At 45.8% G+C, this 20,358-nt stretch overlaps 1 protein-coding gene across 13 annotated transcripts in view; it reads right to left on the bottom strand.

Annotated features, from left to right (window-relative positions):
* The window catches only part of HIVEP3 (HIVEP zinc finger 3), a 288,536-nt gene that overhangs the window by 55,774 nt on the left and 212,404 nt on the right, over nucleotides 1-20,358 (bottom strand). For 12 of the 13 annotated variants that reach the window (XR_005814330.1, XR_005814332.1, XR_005814331.1 and 9 more), the window contains 2 exons: nucleotides 14,077-14,141; nucleotides 3,648-9,307 (listed from right to left, as the gene is read on the bottom strand). Coding sequence is in view for 10 of the 13 variants with exons in the window: in XM_040534690.1 (XP_040390624.1) it covers nucleotides 3,648-8,765 (5,118 nt within the window). In the remaining 3 variants the exon portion in view is untranslated. Of the gene's footprint in view, nucleotides 1-3,647; nucleotides 9,308-14,076; nucleotides 14,142-18,787; nucleotides 18,998-20,358 lie in introns of those variants that run through there. The other variant, XM_040534692.1, reaches the window with a different exon arrangement.

Genomic DNA, 20,358 nt, shown 5'->3' with positions numbered 1-20,358 from the left:
ACACACATCCACACAGTTTTGGACTCCAGCCATCTAAACTTGATATAAATCACGTAACAGTTAAAGCTCTTGGGTGATTTCCTTTCACCAAAACCGCGCTGCCAAGGGTGCAGTATGTAGAAAGCCAAAACACAATGGGAGAAAATAATCCTCAACCTCCTCACATGTTCCCAGGGTGATTTTGCTTTTTTCACTGTTAAACCTGCCACCCTTTGTTCAGACCCAGCTTTGGTCATGCACGGACATCTCATCTCACATATTTAATATTATTTGTTAAAGTATATGGGGCCTAAATATTACATCTGCCTCTGTACCTCCATGCAGTGCAAGGGGAGCTCCCCACCTGGAATGAAACCTTAGGACATTTCCCTGCTAAAACCTAACATTACAAATAATGGGTCTCCAAAGCTTTGAAAGAGGGAAGCAGACTGACTTTTACCCAGGTTACTTTTTACATAAATGCAGTAATATCTTTGAACTCTAACTGAATCGCCCACATCCTCACTGCATATATTATTTCTGGAAAAAGGCTGAAGGTGTTTGAGAGACCCAGGGTTGGTTGTGAGAGGGATTTTGGCCTGAAAGTAGCAAATGAACTGGTAGAAGTTTAAATCAGAGCTGGTCATCCCTGACTCTTTACAGTCACTGGAAACAGTAGCAGCTCTCAAGAGTGATTCATCTGCCCTGCCTTAGACACACATCTTAAGGGGGGGATGAATCACCCAAGAGGTGCCTCTTTGTCTCCCATGGTTATAGAGGAAGCCACGAGTGACCAGCTCAAAGGGAGACATGCAAAATTTAGCGGGATGCAGCCCAGCCTCCCCGGCAGCACACTGCTGAAGCTACCACCAGATTTGCAGCAGGGAGAGGGATGGATTGACTAAAAAGTAGCTTTGCAACACTGAGGTCAAACGTTTCAAATTCATGCAGTGATTTCTTGAGCTCAGCTCAGAGCATTAAATGCACCCGGGACTACCCCGTGTCCTTGGGATCAGCTCACACAGATGAGACCACATCTACACCATCTGACCCACATACCCTTCCAAGATACCTCCTGGAAATGACCCCCGGCCTGTCCTACCTCCCTAAATGTGCCTGGAAATTTCATGGGAGGGGGCTGCCAGCCCAGGCCAGAACTGTGCCAGGGACCACTATGACAATTTAACAGCAGAGGTGGGCTCATGAGGGTGTCTTTGGGCAACGAGGGTTCTGTGCTTGGGGGAAAGCAGTGGCAGGAGACACCCAGAACACCTTGAGCGGTGTGTGACCACCTCCTGATAGGAGCTGTGTGTTCATAACACTGCTAGTGAATACCTGAGAAGTTCAGTTCCTTATTTACTGAGGAATACAAAACAATTGACTTTCTAGATGCAGAATGAGGTTTATTTATTGCAACTTTTGAAAGCACAAAACATAGACAGATGAAAGGCACCATGGAGAGCCAAAATCATACAGTCACTACTACCTCCTTTTACAATCTTGTTTAATTTACAAACTGTGCAAGCCCAATACAGTGTAATTAACCATCCCTACATGCATGTTGCAGCCTACAGTCACTTCAGAATTGATCTGCTCGGTAAATCCCACTGGTAATTTAGAAATCAAGCCAAGTACGTAGACAGTATACACAGTACAACTGCTTGCTGGTAGCTTGCTGCATGCATAATTGTACAAAATATAAGAGCCATTTTACATTTTCTGTTGTGTTGACTGACAGCTTATAGTTACATAAAGAAGAAAATATTTAAGGAAAATAGCTAGAGCAGAGTTAACTGAAGGTTGAACTTTCAACCTTTGATTGATGCTACTGCTACGCAGCTCCTGGTAATCGCGTCTTCCTGAGTAACCAGCAACGCTACTTCCTAATCTGTGCCAGTCATATGTATTTTAGTGACTAAACTGAGGATTTCACTCCCACTGATCATCTAATTAAAAATATTTCTCTACTTGGCATGAGGTCAATTTGTCTCCATTGAAATTAACATGATTTCTGCAAAACCCACTCCTTTCAGTAGCAGGTATTAATATTAAAATTTGGCTACACCATTTAGTAGGTGAGTTTTGCAGGACAAGCTCTAACTTTTGCAAACTATCATGAAAATTGTAACTTTTACCACCAGTCAGTTCATAGGGCTTTGTGTAAAAGGCTTTCAGGTCTTCTGAGTAAATGTATGCAGTGAAATAAGTATTTTGATGACTAACGGCTGAACCACTCCTGTCTAGATCTGAACCTTTAACTTCATGGTATGAGGGTCTCTTGTATTTCTGAAATACACACTTTGTGTGCATTTTAGCACCATGTCAAAGAGCAAAGTTCAGAGGAGCACAGGCACTTCTATTAGAGAATGAAATCAAGGATGGTACAACACCCTTCAGATAAAATCCCTTGAAAAAGAGTGCATAAATATCAAGCATCAGTGTGGTTATTGCACTGCATAGGTAATTATCTGCCCCTAGGTCCCCAGAAATTCAGCCTTTTGGATTTCTGCAGGAGAATGATGGAAATGCTGAATAGAAATAAAGATTTATTGAATCATAGTGACTCTACTGTGTATTTTAAGACATATTTATAAGCAGCAGCTGCAGCAGTGATTATAATAAATTTAATATTCAGAGTTCATTTCATGATTCAGAAATAAAATGAATAATCCATCAATATAAATTGACTTGAGATGAATATCAAATTGCAAAATCTTTAGAGCAATTCTGTTTGCTAATCTACATGAACATGACCTGGATTAAAGGGATCTGTATGGTTCAGCATTAACCAAGAGAGAAAAAAAATTTGGCCTCAAAGTGAGATACAAAACACTAGGCAGTTACCAGAAGCATCTTAAAGACTTCTGTACCCATGTGGCCAATGACTCTGGTGAGCTCTGCCTGTGCAAAGCCGTTTACCTTGCTCCTCTTAATTCTAAAGACTAGGTATAAAATATCCGTAGATATCTAGAAAAGCAGGCAGACAGCTAAGGACATTAACTAAATGGACTAAACAACATGGCTGTTTTTACAAGACTCCACATCTAACCTACTGAGGCATTTTTCTAAATGTCACTGCATGCTTATACGCTTCTTTGGGAGACTAAATGCACTTGCAAATCTCCCTTTAATATTTTTAAATACTTTTAAGCATGCCTCTCCATGTTCATTAATGTGAGATCAGTAGATGCACAACCAGACAGAATCCCATTTCCCCAAGGTAATCCTTTTTCGTTTATAACATGCAAAATGTAGGGAATTATAACAGCATTTATTAAAAAAAAAAAAAGGAAAAAAAAAGTTGTAAAGCTATTTGAAATATCAAGACACAAAATGCAAATCAAGTCTAATCCTTTGTGCTCGAGCAGTGGCGGTTCATGGTGCGGTGGTGATTCCTACATGCTCTTTTGATTACAAGGCAAGTAGAAACTGGAGAACAGAAATATGGCACATTGCCTTGGAGCAGGCTTGCCTTTTTTTTTTTTTTTTTGTATTATACTGGGTTTTAGTTTCTTCACTCTAAAAGTTTCACTGAGAACAAGTGCTTACCAAACTGAGAAAGGGGATGAACAAATTCCTATTAAACTAACTGTAGCAATTCCCCATCCCTCGTCCCCCTCTTCCCATGTATCCAAACAGATGAGGAGAAATATATAGGATTGCATTACCTCTGTCATTTTTGGCTTCCTGGAGCTGGACGGGACAAGCCTGCCTGCCTCTGGACGTGGAGCTGTAGCCATGGTGTAGGTTTCCCTGCTCACCTTCTGCTTGGACCTCAGGAGGGACAGGGCTGCTTTAGTGGATATACCCGGAAGGTTAGGATTATACAAGCTAATACACCAGCTGGCATACACTGAAGACCGTCGATCGACTTGCTGGATGTGATTTGGCTTTATGTAGTTTAAATAGCACCAACTGACATTAGTGGTTGTGTGGAGACTGGGGAACTGAAGTACCTTCTTCACATCTGTACCTTCTCGAGACTTCATTGCACTATGAGCGACCTCAGATAGAGGTGCAGGGCTTGGAGGGGTTGGTGGAGACTGCTCCACCAGCTCTTTGGAGTCTTCTTTCTTCACGGTTTGTAAAGGTGCCTTGCTGAGGAACTGCTTGCCAGCTGGCTGCTTATACTCTTCCAGTGCCTCAAAACTTGGAGAACCTGAATGGGACACAGGTTGCTGCGAAGTACTTGGGATTTCCTTTGGCTCTGACTGCTCTAAGGACAAACTAGGTGGTGGTTCAACCTCAACCCTGCCTTGACTTTCTGTTAGAAAGTGAGATTTATCCTGCTTTTTCCCTTCCTCCACTGCACTGGGTGGCTTCACCACTTCCAACTTCTCTTCTGCTTCAGACACTTCCTCTTCTTTCACTCTTTTCTGCTGCTGTGTTTCCATTGTCAGCTCCAAACTACCAGCTGGAGAGAGCATCCTTTTGCTTCCACCGACTGTCGACGGGCCCCCTTCTAGTCCGAGGACACTGTCCGATGGGGAGGTGAGGGGCATATAGCTTTTTCGTTCCGGCAGGGGCAAGGGCACTCTCAGATACGGGCTCTGGAAAATACTTCTTTGATCCTCTGTGATCATCTGTGCCAGATTGAAACCTAGCCCGTGAACATCAGCACTACAGACCAGGGTACCCTTGGGTTGGTGATCATCGAATTTTGGGAGAACGATAGAAGAGGAACTACACTGGGACTGAGTGACCAGGATCTGGGACAGCGTTGTATACATTGCGCTCCCGTAGGACGGCATGTTTGTCTGGATGCGAACGGGGACAACAAGCGACACCATTGGGTCTGAGTGCGCAGGAACAACGAGCTGAGACGTGGATATGGACACCGAAGGGCTTGTGGTGCGGGTCAGAGGATGCAACCTACTGTCTGAGCCATATTCTGTGCATGGGGAAAGGCTGGAGGTTCCTGCTGCCGGGAACAAACTGGATTTGATCTGTGGTAAATGTCCACCAGTTTCACCTGGCAACTGGAGAGCGAACTGGGACTGAAGAGGCAGAAAAAAGGCTGAAGGGATCGGTGAGGAGCTGGGGTAATGCACCGGCAGGAACGAAGGATGCTGCCTGAAGGGCACCTCAGCAGGGTGAGACATTAACGGAGGGGCGATATGAAGCTGGCCTGGGTGGATGAGCGTTTGCTGGAGAGGCAGCGGTGGGGTCTGAAATATGGAAGGAGGAATCTGAGGCATGGAGAACTGAGCAGAGAGAATGTCAGACATCGTGTGTGCAGTGAAGAGCTCTGCAGACTGCCCCGGCTGCGGCAGGAGGTGCTGGTAGGGAAAGATGGACACTTGAGGGGACATGTACTGCTTTTCATGCAACGTTAGCTGGGGGACAGGATGAAAGACCTGCAGAGCTTCTGTGTATGGCTGGGTGTATGCTGGCTGGGGGCTGTCTTTCGGCTGACTCTTATCACTTGGGTAGGTGCTGTGAGAGGGCAAAGGGGATGAAGACGCTGGCTGAGGGGGCAGACTTGTCACAGGAGATTTACTTGAGGAAGGAATTGGATCTTCTGTCTCCGTCCGGCCTGCTGGGGCCGAGTCTGGGTCATGCTCCGGGTGTCTGGTGAGGGACGCTTGCCTGACCAGAAAGCATTTCCGTCTCTCCTGTGGAGCCGAGGAGGTCGAGGGGCCAGGGGTAGAGGCAGGGGTGGATGACAAGCTCCCATAGTCGAATGATTTGCTGCGGGTCTCTGACATCTGGGAAGGATGGGACACATTCGGTGTCTGCTCAGAGGCAGATCTCCGCATCTCCCTGGAATGATGATGGTGGCTTGGTACCATCAACATATGCGAGCCAACACCAGGAGGCTTCGGGTGGGATTCAGAGGGCTGGCTGGTGGACTCCGTCTTGCTGTGATCTTCACGATCAAATGACACAGAGTGGCTGGAGCCATGGGATATGCTGCTTTCCTGACTTGGACTTCTGGTGAGAGAGACTGATTCAAAACTGGACTCTCCGGAGGACTGAGCCATCTCTGCCAGCCGCAGCCGCTTCTTTTTTGGTGGGAGTTTCTCTGCAGGGAGCTGAGAAAGGGTTTGGCTTCTTTGTGGCCACTGAAATTCCTCTGTTTTTTCTGGCTCTTTTGGAGGAGGCTCTGGCTCTGTTTCTGGTCTGTCAGGCTCTTCCGTGACCAGAATCTCTGGGACCTGGATGTTGGGCTGCCGTACCAGCTTGGGCTGCAGGGAATGGGGTGGTCGGCTGTGCTGTGTGGCTGGCTGAGATGAGTACTGTGACAAGGGCTTCTCTTCTCCCTCCAAGCTGCTCGCCTGCTCGATGGAGTCAGACTTCTCAAAGGAGCTCGTGTGCTGGATGACGGAGATCTCCTTTGAGGTTGTCCTTCTCTCTTTGCCCTCCGTACTTGAAGCCGGTTTGGTATTCCTGGAATGGAAGCTGGCACTGACATCAGAAGGTGCGGATTTACCCGGATCTGCTGGTGACTTAATGGATTCACGGGTTAAGTTTAAAGCAACATCAGAGGATGCTGGGTTTGCAAACTGAGTCCCTGGCCCAGTACTGGAGGAGGGAGTGTCAGACATCTCAAAAGCTGGAGGGTCCTCGTCATCACCCAGACTCTTTTCTTTTCGTCTTTTTCGGAGCGGAGTAAGCTCCAAACTGCTCCCTAGCTTGTAATGCATCATCTGGGGCCACGTGTCAGGATCCACAACACTTTTCTCTGTCTCTGAAGAGGTATGGGAAGTGGAAGAACGAGGCTTTGAGAGCTGCAGTTCTGAACAGTAGTATTTCTTATGGGCTTCATAATTATCCCTTTTCTTATACCGAGCACCACATACGTTACACTCGTACATGAACCCTTTAACTTTCGGTCCCTTCCGTGACTTTTTGGTAAGATCGCTTTCCTTGGTTTCAGGCTCCTCGGGAGGTTTGGAAACAGTCTCTTTGTTTGCAGAGCTAACCTCCTCTGAGACATATTCTACTCCCAAAGGTAGCTCAATAGCTGGTTGTCGTTTTAGCATTCGAGGATGGGAAGAAAATGCTTGGCTGCGACTTAAGACTTCAGGCTCCATGATGTGATCATCAAATGAATAGCTACCTCTAAAGGTATGTGGGGAGCTTATAGTGCATGCAGCAGAAGGCATTGAGTGGCTTCTTAGGAGAGGCACTGTCTCTGTGGCACTGTGGGATTGCTGAAGTGACAACAATGATTGTTCGGGCTTAATTTTTTCGCTGTGGGATGTCAACACTTTCGATGCATCCAACTGGCTACTGGAACCAGACTTGATATCAAACTGAAACGGTTCTCTATATACACCAGACTTTGGAGATTCGATGCTGCTACGTCTAGATAAAGAGCTTCTTCTAGGCTTAACGCTATCTATTTCACTGGTATCTACAACAGCTTCATTAATTGTAATTAGCTTAGTGATGTGTTCAATAACCTGTGTTCTAGGCACAGATAACGGTACCATACTAGGTTTCTCTTCGGTAGAGAGGTGTGGAAACCCCTGGGTTGTGTTTGTAGATAACATTGCAGTCCTTTGCCCAATTCTACCACATTTCCCAAAAATAATTTCTGCATAAGATTTTGCATTAGTATTTGGTGGGCTAATCTGCTGCTCTGCACTTTCTGATCTTGAGAAGTAACCTGACTCGGTACTCCCTTTGCTCCCAGGGCTCAGGAAAGCTTGTTCATCTATGACCTTCTTCCGTTCGCTTAAGCGGAGTGCAAGCTTCTGTTTTATAGTATGGGTATCTTCAGATTTATGGCTCAGAGTGTGGTCTGATGATGGCTCCACAAACTGGCTGCTGTCCTCAAGCGACTGGGACATACTGGAATGAGACAAGGAACACCGGTCGTGGCTGGAGCCTTGGCTCCCCGCGCTCAGCAAACTACTGGACAACAGGGTGTGCTTCTGCCTGGGGGAGAGCTCTGCTGGATGGCCCGACATTGCACCCGTTTCCTCCTCCGAATCTGTGCTTTCTCCTTCCGTGGGCTCTTCAAAGTCCTCCCCACCAATCCTTTCCATTTCCAAGCTCGACGGATACATCTCCGCTCCGATCCCTGAGGCCAGCCCAGCTTTTATTCGATGAGCATGAGATTTCCTATGTTTATACAAATTGCTCTTAGTCTTAAAAGAAAAGCCACATGGAATGCAAGGGTATGGCCTCTCACCCGTGTGTGACCTGATATGTTTTTGGAGCACACTTGGCTTCGCACAAGGCCTGCTGCAGTACTGGCAAATGTATTTGCCTGGCTTCTGAGGTTTCTTTTCCTTCTTGTGCACTTCCTCAGCTTGTTTCAAGGAAACCTGCGAAGGGCGAGGGATATAGACCTTTTGAACGGACGGCATGTCCTCTCCAGGAATGATCGTTGAATGGGAAGGTAGGAGCTGGCCGTGATGCGAGTGAATCCCAGGTGATGAAAAGGAGCCGGAGGGACCTGGTCTTACTGGATCAACTAGCTGCCACGTGGGCCCTTCAAGGACGTGCTCGGGTTTCCCAGGAGACATAAATGCTGGTGACAGTGTGTGTTGCTGAAGCTGCGAGACGTGGGGAGGATGTTCAAAAGAGGAAGGCTTAGGTTGCTTCTGATGTCCAGTCTTCTCCTGAGATTCCTCTCTTGGAATCGGCAAAGAGCCAGAAAAGTGCTGCTGCGGTATGATATCTCGGAGAGGGGTTCCTTGCGAAGAAGCAGAGCTGCCCTGATACGTAGCTGCAGATGAAATACTGGCTTGGAAAGCCTCTCCTTTGGGAAGCCTCTTTCTTGGACTTTCCTCAGCCTTTTTTGTGCTCTTCTGGCTTTGTTCAGGATCCATGACCTTAAAAGGATCTTTGAATGCTATTTCGGGAAGGTTTTGGCAGGCTTCATTTACGAATAATAAAGGGCTCTTCTGTAGATTCCCTGTTTTGCCTGCATTTGCTACGAAGCTGGAGCCGCCAGGAGATGGTTGTTGATTAAAGATTTTACTAAAGTGTCACTAGTTGCTATTTGATTCAAAAAAAAAATGTTTCAAGGTCAATAAAGTTCACATTGGTAACACATGACAAACTACTTCAAAGAGAGAAAACTTTCCAAAACTTTTAGTCCAAATATTTTCCTTGTGAACTTGGTTAAGGCTTTAAACCTTGCCATTTTATTTCAGTTGACAGTGGCAAGCCTTCAAAGTCAAGATGCAACCCACAATGTGTCTCTTGTTTGTTATGCAAACCTTTGAAAACTTGAGACTTTGCTGCTCATCTCATAATGATCTTTTTTTCCTGTGCAAGGAAAATAACACTGAACGGTGTATGTCCCCCCGTGTCTTCCTTCTGTTCCACTTTTGAGTTCAAAAGCCTTGGAAAAGTATTTCCCACATTTCTGTAATTACATCCAAGAGAAAACAAACAGAAAAAGATTACTTCAGCATTTGTAGTTAAGTAATTAAACACTGCTACTTTTATAGAGCATAACAGTAAATATTTTGCAAAAAGAATAACTGACTGAATGTCTACAATTTATGAGACTTTGCTTGTAATGGTAATCTAAACATAAATTGTATTAAGTCAAACCTCAGGGACTTATGCTCAGTGTAATGCATATATAACCTGGCACTGCAGCAGTAACTGAATACAGTAACTTGAAACACAGTCAGTTCTGAAAAATGTATCTAAATGGTTTCAAACTTGAATTACTCCTAATCTCCTGCAAACATTTATGGTTTTACAATTTTTGTAATTATATTTCCCTTCCAAACAGACTACACAGTAAAACTGACTATATACATAGCACTGCCTAACGCAGCACATACATTTGCTGACAAATAAAAAGCAAATCTTTTCTGAATAAAATCTGCTCTTAAGCTGGCAGTAATCTTCTGTGTCATTTACAACAATAGCAGGTAAAGGATACACACTCTTTTACTGAAATTTTGCCTCTTTAGTTTCCTGTCTTTTGCTACCAAACAATGATGCGAGTCCAACTTCTATAGCATGGACATATTTCATATGGGCAGAATGTTGAAATTGGCTGTCTATAAAGGCAAACTCTTCTTACAACGAATTTGAATGGGAGGCTCTATTAAATCTACCACACTTGTCAGCAAATACAGCTATGAACAAGACGCTCGGAGAGGAAATACTCCGATTCCACTGAAATAAGACAGCATCACCAGCAGATAGAACAGAAAATGGGTAGAATACTCACAAGGAAATAGGGATGGTGCTTTTTAAGTGAAACAAATTGGTACGTATGATTTACAATGAGACAGAAAAAAAGCGTCTTCCTTATGAAACTATTTTCTGCCATAGGGCATAGTGCATTGCAATGACAGAATGGCATTGGTTTAATGGGAACTTGCTCAAAGCCCTAGTGCTTTAATCCTGCCGCATGCAGTGGGAGGGTGCATAGATGGGGCTGAAGTGTAAACCACAGAAAACAGGGAGGCACGCAGGATTTAACCCCACCTTCCTGAGATTTTAGCTGCACAATAGCCCAGCTTCATTCAAGGGTGTAACAGTGAAAAGCCAGCAGAAGAGGTCAGTTGTGTTCAATACAAAGTCCTCTGACAACTACTCACTCTTTATTCGGTCCTACAACCCTGGGGATGCTCCACATTCAATGAGAATGAAGGGATGTGGAGTGTAAGATAATTTAATTTAGTAGAGTCTAAAGATATGGTAGCACCATGCGATACATCATGACCAACTAGACTTTACAGGATTGGTTAAGAACTGTCTATTCCTTGGACAGAATTGATTTCATCTAACCTTAGATGGCCAGAAGTCGGGGTTCAAGTCGTTGGACTCCCTATACTGTCACTGAGAGGTGCAGGTGCCAATGAGGGACCTCATGGAGAAAGTGCAACCCCCATTAAGGTCTCAGCTCAGTGAGACTGACTGCCCTGAGATGTCATATCTCATTGACTGAAGTAGTGGTTTACTTGGACTGCTGTAACACCCACATCTTAGGTGCATGCACGGAAAAATCAGTCCTATCTTAATGCTTTGTCTTCCTTTTTCTGATCCCCTCCAGCATGAACTTTGCACATTCCCAGGTCCTGCACTTGCTCCAACTTGCTAAGAAAGGCATCTCATGTTTATGGGCTCATTGCTATGAAGAGTAATTAATTACATTTTAAAACCCCTTTTTGAAGAGTGTTGGCTCCTCCATGCTGACCAACACCAAGCGTGGTCTGGGCTAGGCTTAGAGCACTGTATTTACAGCACAGGACTTACTTAAGATCAAAGACAGTTGTGAAGCTGATTTATCATGTTGATTTTTGCCCAAGATGCTGTTCTTTGCCCCACTCGTGACGCACAGAGCACATTAGCTTGGTAAAAGAGGATTTAAGATGAGACTTTTTCAGCAAGCGCAAATTGAACACTGCCTCCCACAAGCTCGAACACTCACATTTATGAACTGCCAACTGAAGAACGCCTGAAAAACATGTTAATACCCTGTTTTCTCCTATAGACTCCATATCCACTCCTAAATGTAAAATAATTGTTTGTGAAGAAGCTTTCTGAGATGATTCAATACCATCCCAAATGTTCAGACCATCGTCAGCCTCCTCTGATGAACACATGGGCTGCAGCTGATTTTGTCAGGAACTCTGCACAGAAGTTAACATTTAAACAATCGGTCAACAAACAAGCACACCTGCTGCCTACAGCAGCGAGCACAACCATTCTGGGGCAATTCAGGCTACTTTCTACATATTTTTTCCATTACTGGAAATGGCCTCTGGAATGACAATGGCAAAAGATGATTCTCCTAGCTGGACACCGTTTCTCCGGACAGATACCTCTCCAAGGAAAATTCAACAGTACTAAGTAAAGCAGCAGAGAAACATGAAGTGCACCCAGCTGAAAACTGTAGGAGGGCTTCTCCCCAAAAAACCTGGAGGCATGCTGGAGTAAGGGAACGAGAGCTTCTAAAGAGCAGGTTGTAGATGCCTACCCCTGCTCTGCCCCAGCTCAGATACAACCTGGAGAAGCTATAGAGGATCACTGCACAGACAAAAAAATCTGTTCTTATTTTATTTTCTATTTTCTTTTCAGTTTCTCTTCTTCTCTCAGTCAAAATCTATCTTCAAACTTCAGCCTCTTTATTTTCATTATACTTTCCTAATTCTCCCATTTTTTCTCAGAAAAGGCACATCTTTTGCTTTTACTTTCATCTCCGCCTCCTCATGACCTGAGTAGTCTCTTCTCTCTGTCATGTGTTATGCTTCCACTATTTTTGCTTATCGGTGCTGACTTTCATTTAGCTCGTGTTCTGCATTGCCTTCTCTGTAGATCAGTACAACAGCAGCTAATGCACAGCAAGGCAGTGCATGCATTGGCACAATGTCAACAAATCCTTAAGAACCAAGTCACATGGATTTTATGGCACATGGTTTCCAGCTGCTAACTTTGCACATCTCTGGCCAAATCCAAAGTACAGGCACTAAAATGGGGGATTCCAGCTATTATTTCATTCAAACACCATTTCTTAAGGTTTTACTTGAAGTGCAATGGAGCGAACATGAACAGGAATGCCTGTTTCGCTTGCAATTGACAGAAACAAAGACTGGCACCCTGATGAAGCAAATCAGTGACAAAATTCCTTCTAGTTTGAATTGGATCAGAGTTTCACCCTAAAGCTTGAGATAAAATGTTTAGAAATGCTATTTTAGACAGTCTTGTTGGTATTTTGAGCTACTTTATCAAGGCTGAAATTAATTCCTGTAAAGATGGCCGGGCACACTCTCTCTCCAAATCCTAAACAAATCCTGAAGTTCTCCTAAGGGGTTTGAGGAAGAGTCAACTGGTGTCAAGCCGTACACAGACCCCATGTCCTGGGACTATCACCACATCTACACACACCAAACAAGCTCTCTGCCGATGGATTTGGGGTTGGAACCCCCAGAAGCTGGAAGAGAAATGCTGCAGGCTGCACCTGACACCTGAGCTCCAGGTGGGAACGTCACTGACAAGACGTTTGAAGGAATCCTTCATCTATGTTGTGGCTGGCCTCCAGAATTCATTCCTTCCAAATGAGAAGTGGAAAACTGCAGTGCTTGGCTTTATGTTGCTTGCCTCTCGTTTCCAGCACACTGAAACGTTTCATTACAGTGGTTCCTTAAAACCCTTTTGGTGGCAAAACTCTGCTGTTTGCAGTACTCAAGCAGATGGAAGGATTTTCTCTGTTGTTTGGTCCTGTCTCAGCCAGATTGAGATCCAATGCGCTTAGTGGGAAGCTCTTCCAACAGAAACCCTGCCTTTCTGTTACATTCCAACCATAACAGGCAACGTTTTCTTCTATACATTGAATTTTAGCCTGTTTTTAAGGATGCCAGGCTTATGTCAGAATAGCTGCTGTACTACTGGAAAATCTGCCTGGTCATTCTCTCTGTGATAACTTTTAAGTCATTTGGCCCATTTCCGAATTTAAACAACAATTACGATATCTGACGTACGTTAAGTGTATTTAGAATGTTACAAGTCTTGTGAAAATGAGTGGACTAAGCAAAATACAAGGTCCTATTTCTGCTCTGACAAGGGAACAGTACAGCTCCCTTCTTACTGGTAACCACTAAGATGTCGTGTCTGCGGGAAAAAAAAAAAGCTACATTTAGCATTTACCCATTTTTTACTATAGATCAATCACTCTGGAGAGACACAGCTGAGGGAAACCAAATCCCCTTTTTTCAGTAGCTCATGGAGTTCCTCAGTTCTTACAGAACTCTGCAAGGTAATGCCTTATAAAAGCAGATAAGGTTATGGGCAAGCCAGAGGGCGGTGGGGCAGTCTGCTACCTGGAGATCATGGTCTTCACGACGACATCTCAGCTGCAGCTTTGGATGTTGGGCAGATGCTACCTTAGATTTTCAGTGATTTACAACAGAGAGAGATTCACAATGCAAACAGTGGGCAGCACTAGCAGATCTCCTGTCATTACTTCTTGTAACTACTCTCAATACTATAAAATGCTGCTGCAGCATTGGCAGGACTTGCCAGGCAAAAGTTTCTCTTATATATCAAGCAAAGAGCAAAGGAAACCAGCCAAACAGCAAAACAACTTGCGTTTCCAGGCTGAGTCCACTGCAAAGGGCAGTGCACACATCCAGGATAATTCACTAGGGAAAAAAAACAGAGATTACTTACAGTGGACTTGATAGCCTGTAATTCTGATGATGTCTCTCTCTCGTTTGCCCACGATTTAATTCAGTCTGTAAAAGAAACAGCACGTTGGGATCACAATGCTCGTATATTAAAATGCCATCTCAGCAGTGAGCACACGGGACTTACATCAGGTGCCCTGATGGGGAGGATTGCTTGGTAACCGAAACAGTACACAAACTCAGCCCCAACAGCTGGAGAAGCCCTCGGTGACTGCACTCACCTTCAGCAAGTTCACTCCAGAGGAAGGTGAGGTGCACGCCGGCAGAAAGCACATCGCTGCGGGGTACTCCTCCTGCAGACCATGTGCTCATGGTCTGAGTACAGACCATGCTCTGAGTACACTTTACATGCAAGGAAAAGGACTTTTCCTTCACAGACATGCATTTCAATTCCATGGAAGAACGTGTGGTTCCTCCAAGTCGATGTCACCAAATCCTGGGTTCAGCAGCACTACACAACCTACTCTGCAGCACAAGGGCTCCGACCTGCCACCCCGGCTCAGCTTGCACAGTAGTAGTGGGGGGACAGACAAAACTAAACCGAACTCTTCCTCATCTACATAGTCAAAGCAGTTCTGAAATGCTGAAGGAACAATGGGTAGTAACAAATTTGGGTTACTAAAGCAATTCCAGAACACAACTCTAATTGCACAGAAACCCCGGTTAAGATTTTCATAAGCAGTTTAAGATCTCTTAAGCTTAGCCACAAATTTATAAAAGCTTCAGGGGGCTTTATGTTCAGAGACAGCATCTCCGTCCACAACTGGCTGCTGCAGCACACCCTTTATGGTTTGTGTTCCCCTAGGTCAAACATTCCCAAAGTTTTAAATGAGCTTCACTCCTGGCACATCCTCCAACCTGCCTTCAGCCCCAGCTTGCTGCTGTCTTGCCTTTTTATGATGCTATGTCCATCTCTGGATTGTGCCTTCCTTATACCTCCGGCTTCCCGCTACCACAGACCTGACCATGCTATTCACGTCTCTATGTGGGGCTGCTATTCACAGTCCCATCCTCTTCCTTGCCCTGAAAATGTGGCACTGCTGCTGCACTCCTACCCAGGCCCTGCTGCCCCCTCCTCACGCCAGCACCAGCTCTGTAATGTCACAGAGGGAAGCCTAAGTTCCCATCCTGGCTATGACATGCCACCTTACCAGCCCTCTTCTCCACGTTGCGGAACCCCTGGCCTTCTGAAAGTGCCCATACGATCCAGGCAGATGGGGTCATGCAAACATCTAGATGAGGATAAGTTTGGAAACAAAACACTTAGGCAAGCATCCTCCTCTCCCTTGAGGAGCGTGCCCAACCACAACCATGAGAAAAGGGTCACTTTTCACCACTCAGTTTTGCATTCTAGTTTTACCATCCCGACTCCCAGAAGGTGTATGTTCAGGAAGAGTGAAGCAGTGGATGGATGGCACTGCAGTGCCTGAACACATCCCTGCCTCCTCCCAGATCTCAGGTCCAAAGTGGAAACCAGTTTGATGTAGTGTCATAAACTCCATGTGAACCCTGCAGCCACCACAAACCATGGCACAATGAGCACTCACTTGGCTGGGAGAGGGCCGAAATTCCACCTCCCTGGGGCTTTGCATCCTCAAATCCAACCATGTCTCAGACCACAACTCAAACCACTTAAATAGCATTGGTATCTGAAATCAGCTGGTGCTCCCATGCCGTGTTACGAACACAGCATCCACCAGAAGAGAGGTGCCCCCCGAACCACCAAGAAGCACTCAGCCATACGGTGATAACATGTAAGAGTCAATTCTCTTGCCCCTTAGGGACTTGGAGCCCAAGTCCCATGTCCCAAGTTAGCCCCATCACCCACATGGAATATTTCTTCTTTAGAGCACGGCAGTCATGAGTCAAAGACAGAGGAGAAACAAATGGGACCTTCACCCCACAGCTCTGTGTGATGGTGGAGAGAAGAACAAGCCTTGGGTCCTGCTCCCACCTTCAGACAAGTGCTCAGAGATGTGCTTTATGGTTGAAGAGCCACAAGTTGGACAGACTCAGTGCTGAACTCCACGGACCGAGAGAGCAAAGTCACACAGACATTGCTCGCTTATAACCAGGACAGATGAGCTGTTTGCATCCAGCAATCAGCTACATCCACAAGCCACAGTTCATCCAGCTGTGAGTCCCAATGGTGCACTTGGGGCCACAGATCACAGAAAAGAAATCCTGCCACAAGCAGCTGACACTCTACAAGAAGAAAGAGGGGACAGGCTCACTCAGAAGCAAGCAAAGTAGGGCAGACGCACATAGGTGCTGCTGCAGAAAGACACGGACAGCAGTTAATGGGTTAATGCTGGTGGGCCCTGCAGAAGCTCCTAACGTCCCCTGCCAATCTCGTGGACATACAGCTTGTGTATGTCCACAGTGCCTGCTGTGGACAGAGTCCTCAGGACACCCCCTGATGTCTTAACAGGAAAGAAATTCCCCAAACCACTGCCAGCAATGGCATCGTGCCAACGATGAGAGCAGTTTCCAGGCTGAAGGGGGTGAGAAGCTCTGGGGATCTTTAATCTGCCTCTCCTCTTCCTCAGAGGGCTGGAGCATGCGACGCTTCTCTCCCATCTCCAACATCTGCTTTTGCTGCAGAAAGGAGGACGCTGCTCTAGTGCCTGCTGCAGCGAGGAGCTGAGGCTCCTCCAAGCAGGTATGCGGGCCATAGAAATAGTGACAGAAAGAAAAAACACATCCATACATCCTCTGCTGCTCAGAGCAACACTGTCTGCTCCCTTTGAGCTCCTTGGGGATAAAACGAGGGTGTCCACATGAAGTGGGAACGTTGCTCAGGGGGCTGGTCTCCGTCCTCAGCCCCCTCCCCTTTAACCCTGCCGCTGGATGATTTCTGGGTTTGCCACCTCATTTTTATCCAGCCTTGCCCCAGCAGCAGCTTTATGTATTAAAGCTACAGCCTCAACCAGCCACCGACAGGATTCTGGTAGAACCATGCGTCTGGTTTTTAAACTGGTTTCACAGGCACAGCATCTGCCGAGCTGCTTTGGACTTGCTGAGGGGAGAAGGCAATCCAGTGCTCAACTCACGTGATTCGGGTTCAATTCCCACTTCAGCTGCACGTTTCCTGTGCGAAACCAGGCAAGTCATATCATCGGAGGCCTGCATTAGTCCGCGCTTCTAAAACAGGGATACTTCCCCATTTCACAGATGTGTTGTGAGTCATCCATTCATGTCCGCGAGGCCCTCGGATACTATGGGAGGGGAGAGACCCACGGAGATAAACTATCCAGATAACTAGAAACAGACGGGAAGACATCCAGAAGACTTTCTCTGCTCGTTAACAAGTCAAGGATCAAATGCCGTGTTGGTTCACTTTCACTTATAATCCACGTGCTTTCAGCAATTCCCCTTCTCACCAAGCCAGGCAGCCAAGGGCACCGGCACCTGCACTGCAAATTACCCCATTTTGCCAGCAAGGCATGTACAAATGGTTAATTTATTTTCATAACTTAAAACAGCTTTTTTTTTTCCCAGAAAAACATTAGTAATTATTGCAAAATCTGCATATTTTTAGAGCTAAATATTCCAAGAAACAGCACCACTGAAATGAGAAGAAATAAAAGCAGCAAGCCCCATGCAGCCTGGTGAGAACCACCACCTGAAGATGGCCATGGAGAGGGGCTTCCTTCTCCACAAACGCAGGTATGGGAAACACCAGTTGAGAGCTCCCTTTCTCCCGGTCACACTCACAAAATGCAGAAGACAAGACAGTTTTTGCCCTACCTTAAATGCCAGCACTCAGCTCTGCCCCATCCAGCACCAGCCTTCGGTACAGTTTTAAGGCAGACCTAGCACTTGCACATAGCCTCGTGTGCTGTCTGGACCAGCTCAAGGCTGCTCCGTTGCACCATAGACAAACACACGCTTGGGAGCAGGAGATTTCAGTAATGTCATTTCCATCATTAAGAACAACCGGGATTTGAAGTTGGGTTTCTGCAGACAGGAAAGTAATGCCAATACACCACTCATACTCCAGAAGGGTGTTTTTTTTTTTTTCATTCGTAATGCAGCTAATCCTGTTTTCTTGCATACAAAACTCAGGAAAACCCAGTTCTTTTGCAATTTTTAAGATGACCCTCAAGAGCCATTCAACGCTGGTGACGGTGAAGTGGGATTATGTGCATCACCGTCACGTCTTCTCCCGAGGATTGTAAAAATCTCTCCTGCTTTCACTTCTCACTCAGTCATTGGTGCAAAAAAGTCATTAGTGAGCTAATATTTTGAAACTACTTCTGTGTAATGATTCTTTCAAAATTCATGTGAACTGAATGCTCCAAACCTGCCAAACCAAGAGTGGGAAGCCAGCTATTGGCAAGATGGTGATTCTTTCCAAGGTAATGTGTCTTGCATACAGCTAAAGCAGTAATTGCCTTTCTCCGATAATACGTTCCCCCTGCTGAGACTTATGGTTAAACTCATGTATTGAGAAACCTTCCAAAACGTTTCTACATAGTTTCAAACCACAGGAGTGGAAAAAAAAGAAAAGGACAACTACAGTTCAGATGGAGTTTACGATTTCTGCTCAATCTCATAATTGCAGGGTGAATCACTGGGGAACAAGGCTTTAGTCAATACCACAGCCCCTGGTCTCCTGGCCAGCAAGCTTTGTAGAGATCAGCTGAAAACGGTTTCCCTTGACCCTCCCCCCGACTATCGATGAACCTCACCTCAGACTGCCTTGCCTTTCTCCCATGGATGCACATATCCATATCTGAACGGTCTTGTTGAGCACAAGAGTTGCTGCACGCTGCCTGCTCACTTCTCCATTTGCTTTGTGCAAAAGCCAACTGACCGGTGGATAATGGAGAGAGAAAGCAAAACCTAGATACATTGCTTTTCCCAGATTATTTCAGCACGTGAGAAGCAAAACGTAGCTTCAAGATGGACCTTGCACTTCTGCAGAGCGTGCTCACAAAGCCTAGACACCCACATGCAGCAAGGTCTTCCCATGCCGCTGGTCCTTGAGGTCAGAATATTGACCCCGGCTTTGTCTATTTACTGGTGTAAGCAGTAGCCTCTGCTGGTCCAGAACTGGAGGGTGAAGTTTTGTATCTGCAGCTGGTCACTGCCCGGCTCCCCCTGCCCCGAGGAACCGATTCCTCGCACTGCCTGGTGGGCTCAAGGGATGGGAAGAGGCAGAAGGAAGTGCACTACGGGAAATTGAACAAAGACAGATGAACACTAGTGGAGGTCAGGCTGCCAAAAGGTTAAGAAACCGAGAACAGGACCAGCCTCCAGCCACTGGACCCAATGGTGACCCATAGCGTGGGGCTCCAGCCTGCAAAGACCTGCGAGCAGCCCCCAGGACAGAGGGGGCCCAGACAGACCCACTGCACCCTTGCAGCCAGGTTGGTTTGCAGACCTGCAGCGAGGCAGATGGAGCCCATTTACAGCCCAGGTCACAAAGTTGCCGTTTTGCATGCGTAGGAGACTGGGCTCACTGCACACATCTTGTAAAGTCCTATGCAAATGCACACTGGAGGCAGAGTGCATCGTCTGCACTTGAGAACCAAAATTAATATTGCAGTAACATAGCAGTGATTTTAGCAGTCAGTGCAAAAAATAAAAAATAAAAAATGGACCCCATATCAACTACTAAAATTCAAACAAGCTCGTCCCAACAGTTTTTATATTTCATTTTACCCTGCAATGACACAAAGGGAGTCCTGGCTCCTGCTCACACATCTGGGCAGTGCAGTGCATAAAGGACTGGAATCAGCACCTCTTCTCTCATTGATTTCGAGAGAACAATTAATGAAGTAATGGACTACCCAGCAGGCAAGCCTGCAGCTATGTAAATTAGCTGGTCAGTTAATCACTATGTAAAACAGAGGCTTACAGTACAGAGTGACACAAAAGAGGCAGCAGCAGCAAGGAAGTCATGACTGTGTGTAATAATAAGACTAATTCCTATTCCTTGCAGAATATTCCCCAGTGTTTTAAATGCACAGATTTTTGCCACCCATGGTTTAGACCCCATGCCAGACTGTGTAACTCATATACAGTTCTGCTTCATAAAGATACAGAGAAAGCTCTGCAGAGAAAACTCTGCGAAAAGGTTGCAAATGTGCTCTTTTCAGATTGGAGCTAGTAATAAACTGTTTAGCCTTGCACAGCTCTCCACAGCAGGGGTAACACCAGCCAGAAGCCTGCATGTCCCAGCTTCTTGCATGATGCTCACCAGCTAAATTAATATAACTAATTTCCTTTCCCGTTTATTTTGCAGATCATGGGCTTC

Source organism: Cygnus olor, chromosome 23 (assembly GCF_009769625.2).
Source record: "Cygnus olor isolate bCygOlo1 chromosome 23, bCygOlo1.pri.v2, whole genome shotgun sequence".
Lineage (NCBI taxonomy): Eukaryota > Metazoa > Chordata > Aves > Anseriformes > Anatidae > Cygnus > Cygnus olor.
Note: the sequence above shows the minus strand (reverse complement) of the source record. Positions and strands in the feature narration are given on the sequence as shown.